Source organism: Panthera pardus, unplaced genomic scaffold (genome assembly GCF_024362965.1).
Source record: "Panthera pardus isolate Hobbes unplaced genomic scaffold, ASM2436296v1 HiC_scaffold_20, whole genome shotgun sequence".
NCBI classification, from domain to species: Eukaryota; Metazoa; Chordata; class Mammalia; order Carnivora; family Felidae; genus Panthera; species Panthera pardus.
In genome coordinates this window covers 13,022,148-13,037,870 of record NW_026526766.1, presented here as the reverse complement: position 1 = coordinate 13,037,870, position 15,723 = coordinate 13,022,148, and the positions used below count along the sequence as shown (strand labels likewise).

The following is a 15,723-nucleotide window of genomic DNA, read 5'->3' as shown; positions in this document are numbered from 1 at the left end:
TGCTTTGTGCCCCAAGCCAAGGGAGAGGTGGAGCTTGATGGGCAGGGCTAGGAAGGGTGGGGGGCGGCAAGGGAGTCTAAAGAGCAGCACCAGGATCTCCTGTGCTCAGGCTGCTGCTTCATTTGCTCTCCGTTCATTCCTTCTCGTTCCTACTCCACTGAGAACACCAATGGAGCGATAGGCGTATTTCAAGTCAGTTTCCACGGTGATACGGGGCTATCCCAAACAGGATGACTCACAGACTGTGGCCAGTTAGTTCCAATACTGACAAGAACACAGTACTGAAAAACCTGAAACTGAGACTTGATCCCAACCACATCCATTAATTTCACTCTTTTACTCATTCACATTCTTACCAGCAAACTTTCTGAATGCCTACCACACACCAGCCACTATAAAAGGCACTGGGGATACAAAGATCAATAAAGCAATTAAGGCTATGGGTTTGATAGGGAGGATACAGTGGGCCACCTCTAACCCTGAACCCCTTACAAATGTATGCTGTTGACCATAGCAAAGCCGAGGAAGCATACATTTTGCTACCCTCCGTTAGCAAAACAATTTAAGCTGATTTCCTAATGATGACTCTACACTGTAAATTTTCCGATTTTGTCACGTGAGCCCACCCGAACCTTTGTTACTAGAACAGCGATTCCACAAACTTTGGCGTATATCAGAATCACCTGGAGAGCTAATAAATCATGTAGAGGCCCATACATTGAAGCAGGACAGGGGCCAGGCCTTTGTACCGTCACCAAGTTTCCCAGGTGGTTCTGATGCCACCGAAATTGAATAACCACCACCAAATCTCACACAGCATCTGGAGTGACTCCTCCATTAAGGACAAAAGTAGACAAAGCCCTCGTGCTTCTCCTATATATATCCAAGGGCATAGTGCAACGGCTCCCTACACAGTGTGGTACCCTTGCCATTCATGGTACAGGGCATACTTTTGCATCAAGGAAATAAACCAGACAGTGAATTAATTAATCACACCCTTTGAAACTCACTGTGTGCTCAGAACTTCCCACAAATGGAATTAATCCTTCCTTGACCTAGCAGAGCCAGTATCTTTCCTTAGACCCTATAGAGCACCTTTTAGGTGTAGAAGCCAGTAATGACTAGACAACGGTAAAACCTCTTGTGTTTTCGCACCTATATATGCAAGCAGCTGAAACTTACCCCATAAGAAGCACTCTTTGAAAGAAAATATCCAAAATCTGCTTAATTCTGGGAAAATAAATATTCCCTTGATAGAATCTCTTCTGATGCCACCGCGTTTCTCTTAATAACCACCAGGGGTGCTCCTAAATGACTTCATCCTGACATCCATCTGCTCTCCTCCTGTGAAAAAGGTGCCAAATTTGTTTCATTGTTAATAGAGGTCTTCCCAAGGGAGATCTGAACTCTGAGCAGAGCCCACCTGATGCAGGCCCTGGTAATAACAACCATCTTCTGGAAGGAGTCTTCATTTAGTGAGCATGAAGAGGTCAGCAAGAGAGAGGTAACAAGCCTGGGCCAGAGGCAGAGCAGTGCAGGGGGCCCGGAGAACATCTGGGGGAAAGGAGTTGCTAGCGACTAGGACTCGTAGCATTTGCCATGTCAAGCCTTGTGTTTCTTTCTGCTACACTGGTGTTTTTTTCTCCCCAGCTGAAGACTTGAATAAATATTTTGATTTTCTGTTATTGCCGACGATTACTGCATCTTCTTATTTAACTTATGTCTTCTTTCCAAGCGAGAATATCCAGGTTTCGGTTGGATCTATTTTAAGGTGAATTAATTAACCAGCATAATAATACATTCATATGTTTCTTTTTTAATTATTTTTTTTTACTCTAAAATAGTTACAGAACACATGGCATAGAATCCCTAGTAAACCACGCTGTCTTTTGGATGTGTTTGTGTGTGTGTTTTCCTTCTTCCCTGATAGGGGAACCTGCCCCCAGACTATAGAATCAGCCTGATTGACATCGGCCTGGTGATCGAGTACCTGATGGGCGGGGCTTATCGCTGCAACTACACGCGCAAGCGCTTCCGGACGCTCTACCACAATCTCTTTGGCCCCAAGAGGGTGAGTTTTGCAGCAAGTTTCCTCTTCTGGACTCCTGGGAGGACTAGGGCACGACACATGTGGGGTGTGGCTTCATTATCTCCAAGGAGCATCTCAGATAAGAAGGCAACTGGTCTACCCACCTCTTCCTCCCTCCCAAATCCTTCAAAAGGAGGAAAGAAAAAAAGGCAATGTATTGGTTGATACACTCCTTTCTCTTCCCCAGCAGGTCCAATTAAAATAAGAAACTGGCAACTGGGAGTGAGCCTTAATGATCAGGGAATAATAATGAAAGTCAAATTAATCTTATCTACCTCAGTGGTTTTCAAGGTTTTTGGTCTTGGGGTCTATTTATACCTTTAAAAATTATTGAGGACCCCTGGACCCCCAAAAGCTCTTATGTATGGGAGTTCTATCTATGGGTATTATCATGTTAGAAAGTAAAGACTTAAAAATATTTATTCATTAATAGTGAATATTAATTCATTTTAAGTTAACAATAAGAAGCCCATTAGATGTTAGCATAAATAATGTATTTATGAAAAATAACGACTTTTGTGATAAGAGTAGCATTGTTGTACCCTTTTTTCATATTTCTGTAATATCTAGCTAATAGAAGACAGCTACATTCTCATATCTACCTTTGCATTCAGTCTGTTGCCAGATGTTTTGGTTGAAATATACAAAGAAAAGCTGACTTCATACAGACATGTAACAAATATGACAAGTATATACATATATATATAGAGAGAGAGAGAAGGAGCATTTTAATAATCTTTACAGATAATTATAGATATTCTTTTTTGAAGTTACATACATCAAAATTCAACAAGTGGCAGGTTTTTTTTTTTTTTTTAATGTTTATTTACTTTTAAAAGACAGAAAGAGAGCTCAAGCAGGGGAGGGCAGAGATAGAGGAAGAAGAATCTGAAGCAGGATCCAGCTGTCAGCACAGACACTGGGCTTGAACTTATGAACCATGAGATCATGACCTGACCCAAAGCCAGACGCTTAACTGACTGAGGCACCCAGGCACCCCACAAGTGGCAGTTTCTTAATGATTAGTTGCAACACGAAATCTGAAATAGCTTCAGTGAACTTTTTATACTCTGTTACTTTAAAATTCATTGGTTGATGGGGCGCCTGGGTGGCTCAGTCGGTTAAGCGTCCGACTTCAACTCAGGTTATGATCTCGCGGTCCATGAGTTCGAGCCCCGCGTCGGGCTCTGTGCTGACAGCTCAGAGCCTGGAGCCTGTTTCAGATTCTGTGTCTCCCTCTCTCTCTGCCCCCTCCCTGTTCATGCTCTGTCTCTGTCTCAAAAATAAATAAAACATTAAAAAAAAATTTTTAAAAAATTCATTGGTTGATCTTACACTGTGCATGGATCTTGTAACATTAAGGATTGGTCATTGTAAAATATTGGTTTGCTGAGTTATACAGATCTCACTGTTGACACATTTCGTTAAACAATTTCAAAAACTCACATTCATTAATATCCCTTCCAATCTTGTCAGAAAAGTCTTTAACTTCTGAAAAACTGTCAAGGTCATGGGGGAAAGGATATACAAGTTTTCAAAAATTCTCCTTTTTTTTCTAATTGCTGCTTGGAAAATTTTGAATTTTGCCATTGGCAACAAATACCATCAGTTACTTTCCTTAAAACAATAGCCCCACTTCGGCCATTTCCAAAAATATCTGCCAAATGTCCAAGACTAAATAAACATAGTTTGTCTGGCAGTCATTCCTTCTAGCAGACAGTGCATGAAACAATGTGGCCACAAGCCAAGGAACTGCGTGTTTGTCCTCAGGACAACCCATCATAGCTCAGTATGTAAGGAAAGCGCTTAACCCATACTTGCCATTTCGTCCCTCAAAACCCTGAAAAGACATTTCTTTAGCATCGAAGATGGAGATTTAATAAAGTTAATATTTTTTTAGGCCTCATCAAGGGCTTCTTAAGTAAAAACTGGATTTTTGTTTGTTTTTAAATTTCAAGTGCATAACAATGGGACCTAATGACCGCTAGTAAAGTTTGGTGCCACTGCCTTCATTCCTGCCACCCCCCCACCCTACCGTTTTAGTCACCATTCTTTTATGCCATCATTGCAAATGTTAACACAGTGTCAAAGACAAGTAACATCTTAGTATTATTAGGAAAACACCTTGACTTCACAGAGACCCAGACATCACAGGGTTCCTGGACCGCATTTGGAGAGCTGTTACACTAGCTGGTGGTTGGCATGATTTTTATTTTTAATGAGGCTTGTCTTCTGATTTTGAAAGTATTTTGTGGTGCTACGAGGCCACTTTGAAAACACCAGGAAGTATAAATATGAAAAAAAATCACACAAATTTCAAACTGCTGGGCACTTCAGAAGCTAAAAGGAAAGAAACGGAGAGAGGCAAGGTCCAAGCTATTCCTACTTGAGTGGTCAAATCAAATTTGGAGGAATGGTAAGGGCTGCAACCTTACTATTTTACTCAACTTTCAAGAGAGCACTCAACCATTCTGTAACATTTAACACAGAATGGGAATCCCTGACCCCTGAGATGTAATTTTGTGCCTCCACTCATTAGATATAAATCAAGGGCTGTAATCTGCTGAGTTGTCTTCTCTCTCCGTCTTGGCCTGTGGCTATTTTGCACATTCCCAGCGTGACCATTGATGCTACAGTATGTGCTGGCACTTTCCACACCACTGAGCACCTTTTGCTACCATCGGCACATGCCCTTGTGGCCCCATGACCCTTTGCTCTACTGGACAGCTGCATAGGCGACGTGAAGTATCTGAACATATATTCTGAGTAATATTCCAAGTCTCCAGGTAACAGAGGTATTTCAGAGGTTTGAGAAACATCTCATGGTTTGAGTGAACATTTCATGGCTTACCCAAGTGCCTGAGATCATGGAGATGTCAACTAAATAAGATGGTTCTAGGAAGATGGAAGAAATTTTGGTCCATGAAACAGATTATAAATCTGCAGGCTCTACCCTGGGGCAATCTCATTGTGCCCCTCTAGATATCTAATTTTCTATGATTCACTAAAATCACTAAATCCCTAATTCTAGAATTTCTATAAATAGGTTCCTCTTGTAGCATTTTATTTAGTGAAATGAATAAATGCTATGTGGTACCATAGAGATGTTCTGTTACCTGGTTAAGATATAATAGGATTCTTTTCTTACCTCTATAAAGAAAGATCTAACTTTATGTATAACATTTTTTTAAACAGCCCAAAGCCTTGAAACTACTGGGAATGGAGGTGAGTATTTGCCCAAATTATTAATGTCAATTATTTATATATATGTATATATATTCATTATTCATTAATATATTCATAAATATTCATTCATATGTTCTTTATATATATTCATTCATATATATTCACTCATATACTATATATATATACATATATATAAATAATTGACATATATATATTCATTCAATTGGTAAGGCTTAGTACATGATTCTAAAATAAGGAAGTGGACTTTTTCCCAGTGTTGAGAGGGCAAGTCACAGTAGCTTTGAAAATTCCACCCTGAGGTTACATTAGCAAGAAAATAAATCGTATTTGAAATACTAACTCGATAACCAAGGAAGCATATAAATTCCAGTAAGTGAAATCTATTCATGGGTGTTTACAAATGGCAACTGATCCAAAGGCCAGAAATACTTCACAAATGCACCTGAGAGGTATGTAGAAACTCGAGATAGATTATCTGTTTCCCAGCTTTTGTTCATGTGGGTATTGTGGCTTAGGCACCTGCAAGTATAGGATGTCTTTGTCCTTTCGGAGAAAAGGGTAGTGCTGTCCATCATGAGGCACAAATAACCTTACACGTAGGGGAAAAAAAAAAAAAAGCGGACAAAAGTAAAGGAAGGAAGGAAGGGAAATTGAAAAATACCCACTGAAAAATACTAAAAGTTGAAGTACAACACTGACATGTTCCAATAGGGCTGATCTTATTTTAAAGTTAGGAGTGAGTGCTTCTGGGATAGGTGCTGGGAAAGGCTAGTTCATTCTGTATGAATCCCAGAGCAGGGTCCATAGTACATATACAGTAAACAACCATCTGATATATTTAGTTGACTCATTTCTCACTCCACCTCTGTTTTTTTCCCTAAAATGACAGGATGATGTTCCCTTGAGGCGAGGAAGAAAGACAACCAAGAAGCGAGAAGAAGAGGTTGACATTGACTTGGACGACCCTGAGATCAACCATTTCCCTTTCCCTTTCCATGAGCTGATGGTGTGGGCCGTCCTGATGAAGAGGCAGAAGATGGCCCTGTTCTTCTGGCAGCATGGCGAGGAGGCCATGGCCAAGGCCCTGGTGGCCTGCAAGCTCTGCAAAGCCATGGCTCACGAGGCGTCTGAGAATGACATGGTTGATGACATCTCCCAGGAACTGAACCACAACTCCAGGTGGGCCAGCCCAGCAAATGGGGTGGTCAAGAGGGGGCAAGAAGAGGAGGCAGGTCCCAAATACTGGAGGGTCTGAGCTACCCAAACCATTCGGCAGAGGTAGGGTCACCTCAGTGGTACACACAGAAGGTGGACACCAATAGTTAACATTTATGGCAAACAGTGCTAGATACGGAAGTCCTCACAGATATCTAGATTTTATTTCAGCCTCTCAACTGCCTCAAGAGGTACATCCTCTTATTATGCATATTTTATATTTAAATTTTTTTTCAATATTTATTTATTTATTTTGAGAGAGAGAGACAGAGACAGAGACAGAGCACGAGCAGGCGAGAGGCAGAGAGAGAGGGGAAGACACAGAATCTGAAGCAGGCTCCAGGCTCTGAGATGTCAGCACCAAGCCTGAAGTGGGGCTCGAACTCCTGACCTGAGCTGAAGTCAGACTCTTAACCGACTAAGTCACCCAGGTGCCCCTATTATGCATATTTTAAAGCTGAAGAAAGTGAAACTCAGAGAATTTAATTAACTTGTCCAGGATCACAAGCTTGTGGTTGATAAGGCTCAGCTATGAACTGAGGTCTCTCACGTGTAAGAAGACCTACCACACTCTACTCGTTGATTTGTTTTGGTCTGCCTCCCCCATCCGTTGCCTTGAATTGGGGGCCTTGGGTACCAGGAGCATGTCCTGTTCGGCTTATACCCCCCAGTTCTAAACACAGTACCTAGCACATGGTGGACGGTTCATGGGTGTTGGCTAGATGAACGAGTGAACAGACTATACCCTATGAGCAACAATGGGGCCACACAGTAACCCCCTTTTGTGGCCTGGCCAGTGGGCCCCCACTTTCATCATCCAAGTCTCCAAGATGGCCAAAGGACAATCCCTCACATTCTGTCTTTCAGGGACTTCGGCCAGCTGGCGGTGGAACTCCTCGACCAGTCCTATAAGCAGGACGAACAGCTGGCCATGAAACTGCTGACGTATGAGCTCAAGAACTGGAGCAACGCCACCTGCCTGCAGCTTGCTGTGGCTGCCAAGCACCGCGACTTCATCGCACACACGTGCAGCCAGATGCTGCTCACCGACATGTGGATGGGCCGGCTGCGCATGCGCAAGAACTCGGGCCTCAAGGTCAGCGCGCCCAGAAGGCCCTGTTGGCTGTGAGGACCAGAGGGTTGGTTTGGAGCTTTCCGAGCTGGCGGAACTAGGCATTTTCTTATCTCAGGAGGGTGGTTTTAAGCCCCAACCATGACTCAAAATCTTCTATATAGTTTTGTTTTGTTTTTTTCATACAGAGACTACAGCCTACCCCAAGTTCTGCTAAGTCAGAACCTCTGGAGATGGCATGCCTAAACATTAGTATTTTGCAAAAGATCCAAAGGGGATGGTCACACACAGGTACCATAAGAGGTACCATTTGCTCTGGTATAAGCCATGCTGCACCAGGAACCGCGTACCGGGCAACCTTGCGTGGCCGTGCAAACCTCAATGCCTTGGCCCTCCTTTGTACCTTGTCATAGACACCTTGGCTCCCCCCAGCTATGCTTGAGAAATGTTTTCACCTGAAATAAAAATGAGATGGGTTTATGTGTAAAGATGTTGCTAGATCATCTTGGTCTGTTCTTAACTGATGAAAAACACGTTGCAGACCAGTTATGTAGAGCCTGAGTCCATTTTAGGTTTCTCTAAGCCTGTACGTGCACAGTTATATCTGTATAAGTTTTAATTTTTTTAAGAAACCAGGGAGGATACAGAGCCAAGTGTTTGTAGTGGTTACCTTGGGGGCTGAAGGTACAAGACATGGGATGATGTGTGGCTTTGCTTCTTCATGTTTTCCTCAGTGTTTTACAAGGAAGACATTTAATTGGAAGAAGCAAAAGAAAGAAAATGGGAGAGAAAAGACTGAAAGGAGTTTTCAAATGCTTTCTCTGTTTAGAGTTTGTGGCTGTTACAACTGAAGCCAGGCTCATATTTTACCTGGGAAATTCCTGGTCTAGGCAACTCTGAGGTCAGCCCAAGGCAAAAAGTCCAGAGCAATCGGCTAAGGCCACCCTGATGGAACCAGCACCCCTCCCCCATGCCATCCTCCCTGCAGGTTCTTGGCCCCAGAGTCTCAGAAGAGCTCCATGAAGTGGGTCATGGGCACCCTATAGCTGCACTACCAGTGACCGCCAAGCCTGGCTCTCAGATACGAGGACAGGGTGTCATGTCCCCTCGAGACTGCCAGCATGCCACCCGAGCCTTCTCAGGCCTGCCAGTCACCCTGAGTTCAGGGTCACCACCCTCCCTTTTCCCTTAGCGGCTCCAGAGTCCTTGTGGACATTCAAGCACAGGCCGCCCCTGCCTCATTACTTGCGGTTCATTTTCACTCACTGTTCAGGATCTCTCTGAGCCCTCACCTTGGTGCAGTTCCTTCAAGGAAGTTCATATTCAGAAGACTTATAGAGCAGAACCAGTTTAGTGATTGGGTGAAGAGGCGGGAGAAGATCTGGGGAAGACAAATCAAGTGTGGGATTATCATTCAAATGGAGAATGAGGGGCACTGGGTGGCTCAATCGGTTAAGCGTCCAACTTCGGCTCAGGTCATGATCTCACAGTTTGTGAGTTCGAGCCCACATGGGGCTCTGTGCTGCCCGCTTAGAGCCTGGAGCCTGCTTCCAATTCTGTGTCTCCCTTTCTCTCTGCCCCTCCCCCACTCACGCGCATGCGCTCTCTCTCTCTCTCTCAAAAATAAATAAACGTTAAAAAAATGAAAAACAAATGGACAATGAGATTGCCCTCTTGTGAGAAGGGTCCATGTACTTATTACCATCACATGGAGGCTGAAGCATATTGTTTACACATGATAGAAACACAGTGCTGGGCTTCCTGGAGTGTTTGGGTAGGGGATTCTCATGGTGAATACAAAGCCCACGTGTGTGTGTGTGTGTGTGTGTGTGTGTGTGTGTGTGTGTGTGTGTGTGTGTGTGTTCTGTTGTGCAGTAGCAAGTGCCAGGGGAATACTCCGAAATGAAAACATGCTTTCCCACTTGGATTTTCTCAAGGTCAACTTAGGACACGGAGATACCCAGATGACTCCACTTGATGTGTTAGCAAACAAATGCCAGTGGACATGCATTTGAATTGATTTCACAAAGCCAAGCACTAATGGCTAAATGAAAGTCTGAATTCTTTCCCACTTTTGCCTTGAGCAGGGCCCCTCATTCTCCTCAGCTTCCCCCATGCAAAGTGGGTGTTAATTGGGTGGATTTGGGCAAGATGCTCCTTTTCTCCAAAAACTACTATGTGCTGTTATGCACAGCTACTACTGTGCATAACAGTTCCCGGATGGGCACGAGTGACCCTCTGCGTGTTAACATGTGCAGGTGCCTCACTCAGGGCATACACGTGTGCCCACACGCACGTGTGCACTCACACACACACCCCACCGCCCTAGGCCCTCTGATTCTAAGAAAAAAAAAAAACCACCCTCATCTTAATCCTTTAAATGTGATTATTATTATTATCATTATTATTACTTTAGGTAATTCTGGGAATTCTACTTCCTCCTTCAATTCTCAGCTTGGAGTTCAAGAACAAAGACGACATGCCGTATATGTCTCAGGCCCAGGAAATCCACCTCCAAGAAAAGGAACCAGAAGAGCCAGAGAAGCCCACAAAGGAAAAAGATGAGGAGGATATGGAACTGACAGTAAGGAAAACTATCCCGTCCTTGTCCGCGGGCGGCAAGCCTACTCCACCTTTCCTGTTGATACAACTTAAGACTCAGTGACTCCCAAGGTCACCCTCCAACCAGGTGCTTTCATTTAAGTGTGAGACCAGAGTATTACAAAAGTGTCTTCTCTAGGCACAGATAACATAACAATAGGGACTATTTCTGTGCAAAATCCTTCAGCCAGGGTCACAGGACAACCCAGTGGAATCCAAAAGCCAGGCACCCCCAGTTGTCCAAACAAGCCGCGCTTTATAAAGGAGCAGGTGCTGGGGCAGTCTTAGCATACGAAGAAGGCAAAGGAATGTATGTGGGGGCAGCCAGCCGAGCCACACTGGGCTGCAGCCCTTCTGGTGATCAGATGCTATGCCTTTATCTGTCTTCAGGGTCAGGCTCACACATGCAGGACTAATTGAATTTTGAGGTTTGTATGGAAGGCTTTTATTAGCTCTTCTGGTATAATTATAGAACATGGATGCTTTATTCTGCAGCGAGAAGGGGCAGCTGGGCATGGGACAGCTTCCTGCAACCCCCGCCTGAGCAGTGTGACCGCTACTGGATCATGTCCAAAGTCTAAAAATGTCACATGCTGTTAAAGAGACAAACAGGGCTTCGGAGCTTTGGAGACATCGCGCGACAGCTCCATAGGACTTCCCTGATATCCCCCACCCTCCCCACCACCCTGAGCAATGACTGTGATGACTCAAAAAACCTGTAAGGAGAGAAAACCAGAATTGGTTTTGCTCAGGTGACAAAAGGCCCTTTCCATTAGTATACTAGTGGGAGCACCCTGTGAATTGTTTTTCCTCCAGATCAACAGTATTTCCTTCCAAAAGGAAACAATCCCAGCCCCGAGTACAGCAGGGTATAAGCATCTGGCCACTCTTTTGATTGACCAATTATTCACAGTTTTTGACTCAAAGGGTTAAAAGCCAGTGTTGGTTTTCCATTTCAGGATTCTTATAAAAACTAGTGGAGGTGCCTGCTCGCCTCTGTGACAGGATCAGATGACTGTCTTCCCTAAAGATCTTACTATAATTTTGGCCTCTGAGTCCTTCAAGGATAGAGAATGATATTTTAACCATTAACAGAAACAGTAGTACTAATAATACCAAATCTTTATTAGAGGGGTAAAGAGTGTTCATTCTGGAGCCAGAATCCTGCCCCAACACCTACTCACTGTGAGACCTTGGACACCGTTTCTTAACCTCTAACATGGGAATGATAACATTGTCTCGCTCACAGGCAGTTTTGCAGTTTAAAAAGTGTACACGTCACTTCTGTAGACTGGGGCCTGGCATATTGTGAACCTTGATAAATGTTTGCGAATATTGTTAGGATGGCACTAAATGTTTGGCGTGCCCATACTCATGGAATCCTCACAAAAATCCCATGGGGTAGGTACTGTTATTATCCATTTTACAGGTGAGGAAGCTGAGACTCAGAGAAGTTAAATTGCCCAAGGTTACCTAGCTAATTAATTGCAAGGCCAGGATTAGAACCCAGACGTAGAGATCCCATTGCCCATGCTTTTAGCCTATAGCCTCAGGGAGGCAGAGAATTTCTTCTTAGTCTCAAATGTAGGCATTCACTTGGTTTGGTCTACCTCATAGCAGAAAGAATCCAAAAATAATGCACGGGCCTCCTACGTCAAGTATGACTTGGCCTTGAAGCCTCAAGGAAGGACCCTATGAAGGCAGCCACAAGCTGAATCACAGTTCTCTCTGGGTGGGTCTCAAGGAAGAAAACAAAGAAGGCAGCTCCCTTCTCCTGCGCCGTGTGGAGCTTTGAGAACCCGATCCTTCATGAAATCACACTAAAGGATGCATCTCTCGACTGAGAGCAAAGTCTGCTTCCCAGAGAATAGACCCTGCTGTTGTTTACTGAGAACCTGAGGGAAAGACCTCACACTAGTTCTACTGCCTGGGCTTCTTCCCCACAGGCAGAAACAGCTAGAAGGAAAGGAAGAAGGGATTTTGTGGACTGGTAAAGTTAGGGCTGGATAGCAGATATCTTTAAGGTGGAGCCTCTTTTGACCCTAATGACAAATTCTGTCCCTGCTGGAGCACTGGTGTTCCTTACCCTGGAGAAGATTGGAGAATGCACGTGCTGACACCTCCACTCCTTTCATAGGAAAGATATTTGAAGTTCGGTGCTAAACCAACATATCCTTTCTTGGATGGGAGCATTTTCCCCTGGCCCCTCCAAAATTATATACAAAATATGAGCTTCAGTTTCATTATCAGTAGCCTTTAGTGGCCTAGTTGACTTCAATGGATCTTTCCCAGACTTGACATCTGTGTCCAGCCAGCAAAAATTCTCAAATCCATATTATGTAGTGTTGCCTGTATTTGACCCTATTACATTCTGCTTAAGGAATGTAGTCAAAGGAAATGTTTGACTACTGGGAAGAGAAATTAAGAAAATCGGTCAGTTAAGCTGCTTAGGCTGGAATTAATGAAATTTCGAAAATGCTTTACTTAAACCCACAAAAGAAAAGCTTTTAAAAAATGCATTCATTTGGGAACGTATCTGAATAATGAAAGCAAGATAGGCCGTGTTGTTTTTGTTTTTTTTCACCTGCATTGCCAGATACGTGTTTTTGCACTCTGCCTAATAAAGCTCCAACATGTCCAGAGACCCAGGGCATTGTCTCAACTCTGTTGGGGAAGCCACTCTTTCTAGAGTTTACCCCAAGATGTCACTGTCCAAGATGCCTACAACTCCCCAAGCTGCCTTTACTAACATCCCATTATGTCCCCAAATTGTATTGTACTATTGAGCAAATAAAGAAGCAGAACAGAAGCAGGGTAATTATGTTACATAAATTATAAATTATAGAAGGAGGTAGCTCAGAGTTTCTTGAGGTCAGCGGTCAATATTGATAGAAGTCAAACGTGCCATATCTATCATGGAGATTGACCCAGCTCACTGATCAAAATAAAGGCTTGGATAGGCCATCGAATGCGATCTTACCTATTCATTAAGTCAAGGTAATTTCCTAGCCATAGAGGCTTTAAAGGAGTGGAAGTTGCCTTGTTACCTTCTCCAGAAATCCTATTGGTTACAGGTTCATCATTTGCGATTGTTACATATTTGAGAAGGTGGAAAGTTGAGGCAATGACAAAAGTAGTTGGAACTATTTGTATATCTTGAGTAAGGTGGTTTGAAACCAGAATTATCTGCTCTCAAATTCAAGATAAACAAATGATTTCTATAATTAGATCTCTCAACTCTAAACCTGTATCCCACTCCTTTTTCCTATCCTAAATCCTTGTCAGTCACTGAGTAGTTAGAAGGATTTGCCCTGTTCTTACACTTAATAAAAATCTCATTTCCCAAACATGGTAGAACTAACCTTGTCTTAGAATAATACCAAAACAATTAAAATCAAGAAATTATGCTATAATAGAGCCCTAATAACACTTTTCTTTTTCCTGGCTAGAAATTCCCAACCAGATTATTTTCGTCAAGACTATCCAAGAAAAGTCTCAGTTCATTGTAACTAAACACTAGCTAGTATACACAGAGCACTTATTAAGTGCCAAATGCTTATTTATTTGTAGACCAATCCTATAGCAGGTGCCATTATTACCTCCAATTTAAAGATAAAGAAACTAAGATTCAGAGCCATTAAAAGATTTACCCCGGGTGCCATGGATTCTGAGCATCCAAGAGAGGATTCGGTCCTCCTTCTGAATGACTCAAAGTCTGGAACTCTTCACCAGTAGGATCTTCAGCCATATTTGACTCATCCTGCCACTTGCTACCCAGACAGGCATGCATCTGTCTTTTCTCAAAGTCTGCCTTTTTTGTGATGTTTTATTGTCATTTTTGCCACTGCTGTTGACATGGGTGAGAAGGAAATAATTCGATTCATAAGGAAACTTCCAACAGCTTGGCGATGAGGCCTCTCCAGGTCAGGCCTGACTTCTAGTCCCACCCAGCAGAATCTCCCATGCAGAGGAAGGCATTGTGCTTAGAAGTCTCCATGAAACTAATCCCAGCAGTAATTTGGGTTTTATGAAGTTTGAGATCAGGGAACCAAGGTTTATGCCTAAGGGTCAAGGAGAGGTTTCTAACCTAAGCTCCAGGCACTTCAGATAACCTAATACTCGTAACCTTTGGGTAAGTTAGATATTACTGGTCCAGTGTGTTTGTTTGTTTATTTGTTTGTTTTTACTTAAGAGTCATTAGCATGAGTAGACAGAATTCAAACCCAGATCTGCCTGTCTCACTACTATGGGGAGGGGGTGGAAAGAAAAGAGATTCCTGGCCTTCTGAGGCTATGCTCTTTCTCCTCTCAGAACTCTGGTATCTTCCATTATGGAATCTTCCAGAGCTCCCATGGCAGAAGAGAAGATAATGGTAACAGATATCCCTAAGACCTTCCATCCCAGGCAAATACCTTTGATTCTATATATGACACAAATGCACACCTAGGGAAGGCACAACCTGTGAATCTCTGGGGACCTTGGATAAAACCCTTAGGTTCTATGAGCATGCATTCCTGATGTGTAAAATGAGTACACTGAATCGCATGCTCTCTAGAGCCCTGCCATGATGGTGTCGATTCTCTTCCACTGTAGGCGATGTTGGGACGAAACAATGGGGAGTCTTCCAGAAAGAAGGATGAAGAGGAAGTTCAGAGCAGACACCGGTTAATCCCCCTGGGCAGAAAAATCTATGAATTCTACAACGCACCCATCGTGAAGTTCTGGTTCTACACTGTAAGCATTTTCCTTTTTCTTTTTCCTAATGGGTGACCACAAAGAGCCAATGTCAATTTCACGTGCACCCTTGTGGTTTCCTCTGTGAGTCATAATATAAGGATCACACAGGCAGGGATGAAAGCTTTCCCCAAGAGTTCTGTAAGACGTGTGGAGTTTGTGAGGCGGCTTCTACAGCTTCTGCATTTCTCCTCCTTGCAGAAAATAAAGGAAATGGTAAAAGTGAGAACTAACAGAAATAGAGGTGGGACGAGTATGAGTCTAGCAAAAAAATAGATGTCATTTTATAAAACACTTGTGTGTTCTGGATGGATGAGCGCTGGATCGGAGTTGCCCATTTTAGATGCCAATCCTGGGGGTAGGGAACATTTGAAGGGTAAGGGCTGAGCAGAGTTTTCAAAGTAACGCCACTAAAGGTTGGTAGCCTAAGTGTGTAACTACTCCCAATCTGCTAGTGTCATCAAACAGCCTTTCTTGTTCAGACATGATGAAACAACATGCCAACCAAAGCAGCAAAAACTACTTGAAGTAACTACAGTCACAGTGAAGATTGTTCCGTGCACACCCTGCAAATATTTTGTGTCCACAGGATGAAATCTTGTCCCTGAAATAGCCTCTTGATATGATAGAAATGGCTAGACTCTTGGTTTCCTACTTCTGTTTTTCATGAAGATGAGCTTCCCCCAGGTCATCTCTGGTTCTCTCCAGTCACAGTGGCACTGTGCCAGATGAGGGACAGGTGTCTGTATTTTTGGCCTTTCTCACAACCAGCTACCCACCAGGCACCTGAGTCAGCAAAGGAAAA

The 15,723-nt window shown here is 43.4% G+C and overlaps 1 protein-coding gene across 11 annotated transcripts in view; it reads left to right on the top strand.

Moving 5' to 3' along the window:
* TRPM3 (transient receptor potential cation channel subfamily M member 3) overlaps nt 1-15,723 on the top strand; it is an 804,289-nt gene that overhangs the window by 715,352 nt on the left and 73,214 nt on the right. For 7 of the 11 annotated variants that reach the window (XM_053907798.1, XM_019463618.2, XM_053907801.1 and 4 more), the window contains 7 exons: nt 1,736-1,771; nt 1,931-2,071; nt 5,285-5,314; nt 6,186-6,475; nt 7,379-7,607; nt 10,000-10,167; nt 14,778-14,918. In XM_053907798.1, coding sequence (XP_053763773.1) covers nt 1,736-1,771; nt 1,931-2,071; nt 5,285-5,314; nt 6,186-6,475; nt 7,379-7,607; nt 10,000-10,167; nt 14,778-14,918 — 1,035 coding nt within the window. The remainder of the gene's footprint in view (nt 1-1,735; nt 1,772-1,930; nt 2,072-5,284; nt 5,315-6,185; nt 6,476-7,378; nt 7,608-9,999; nt 10,168-14,777; nt 14,919-15,723) is intronic. The other 4 variants (XM_019463616.2, XM_019463620.2, XM_019463617.2 and 1 more) reach the window with 1 other exon arrangement.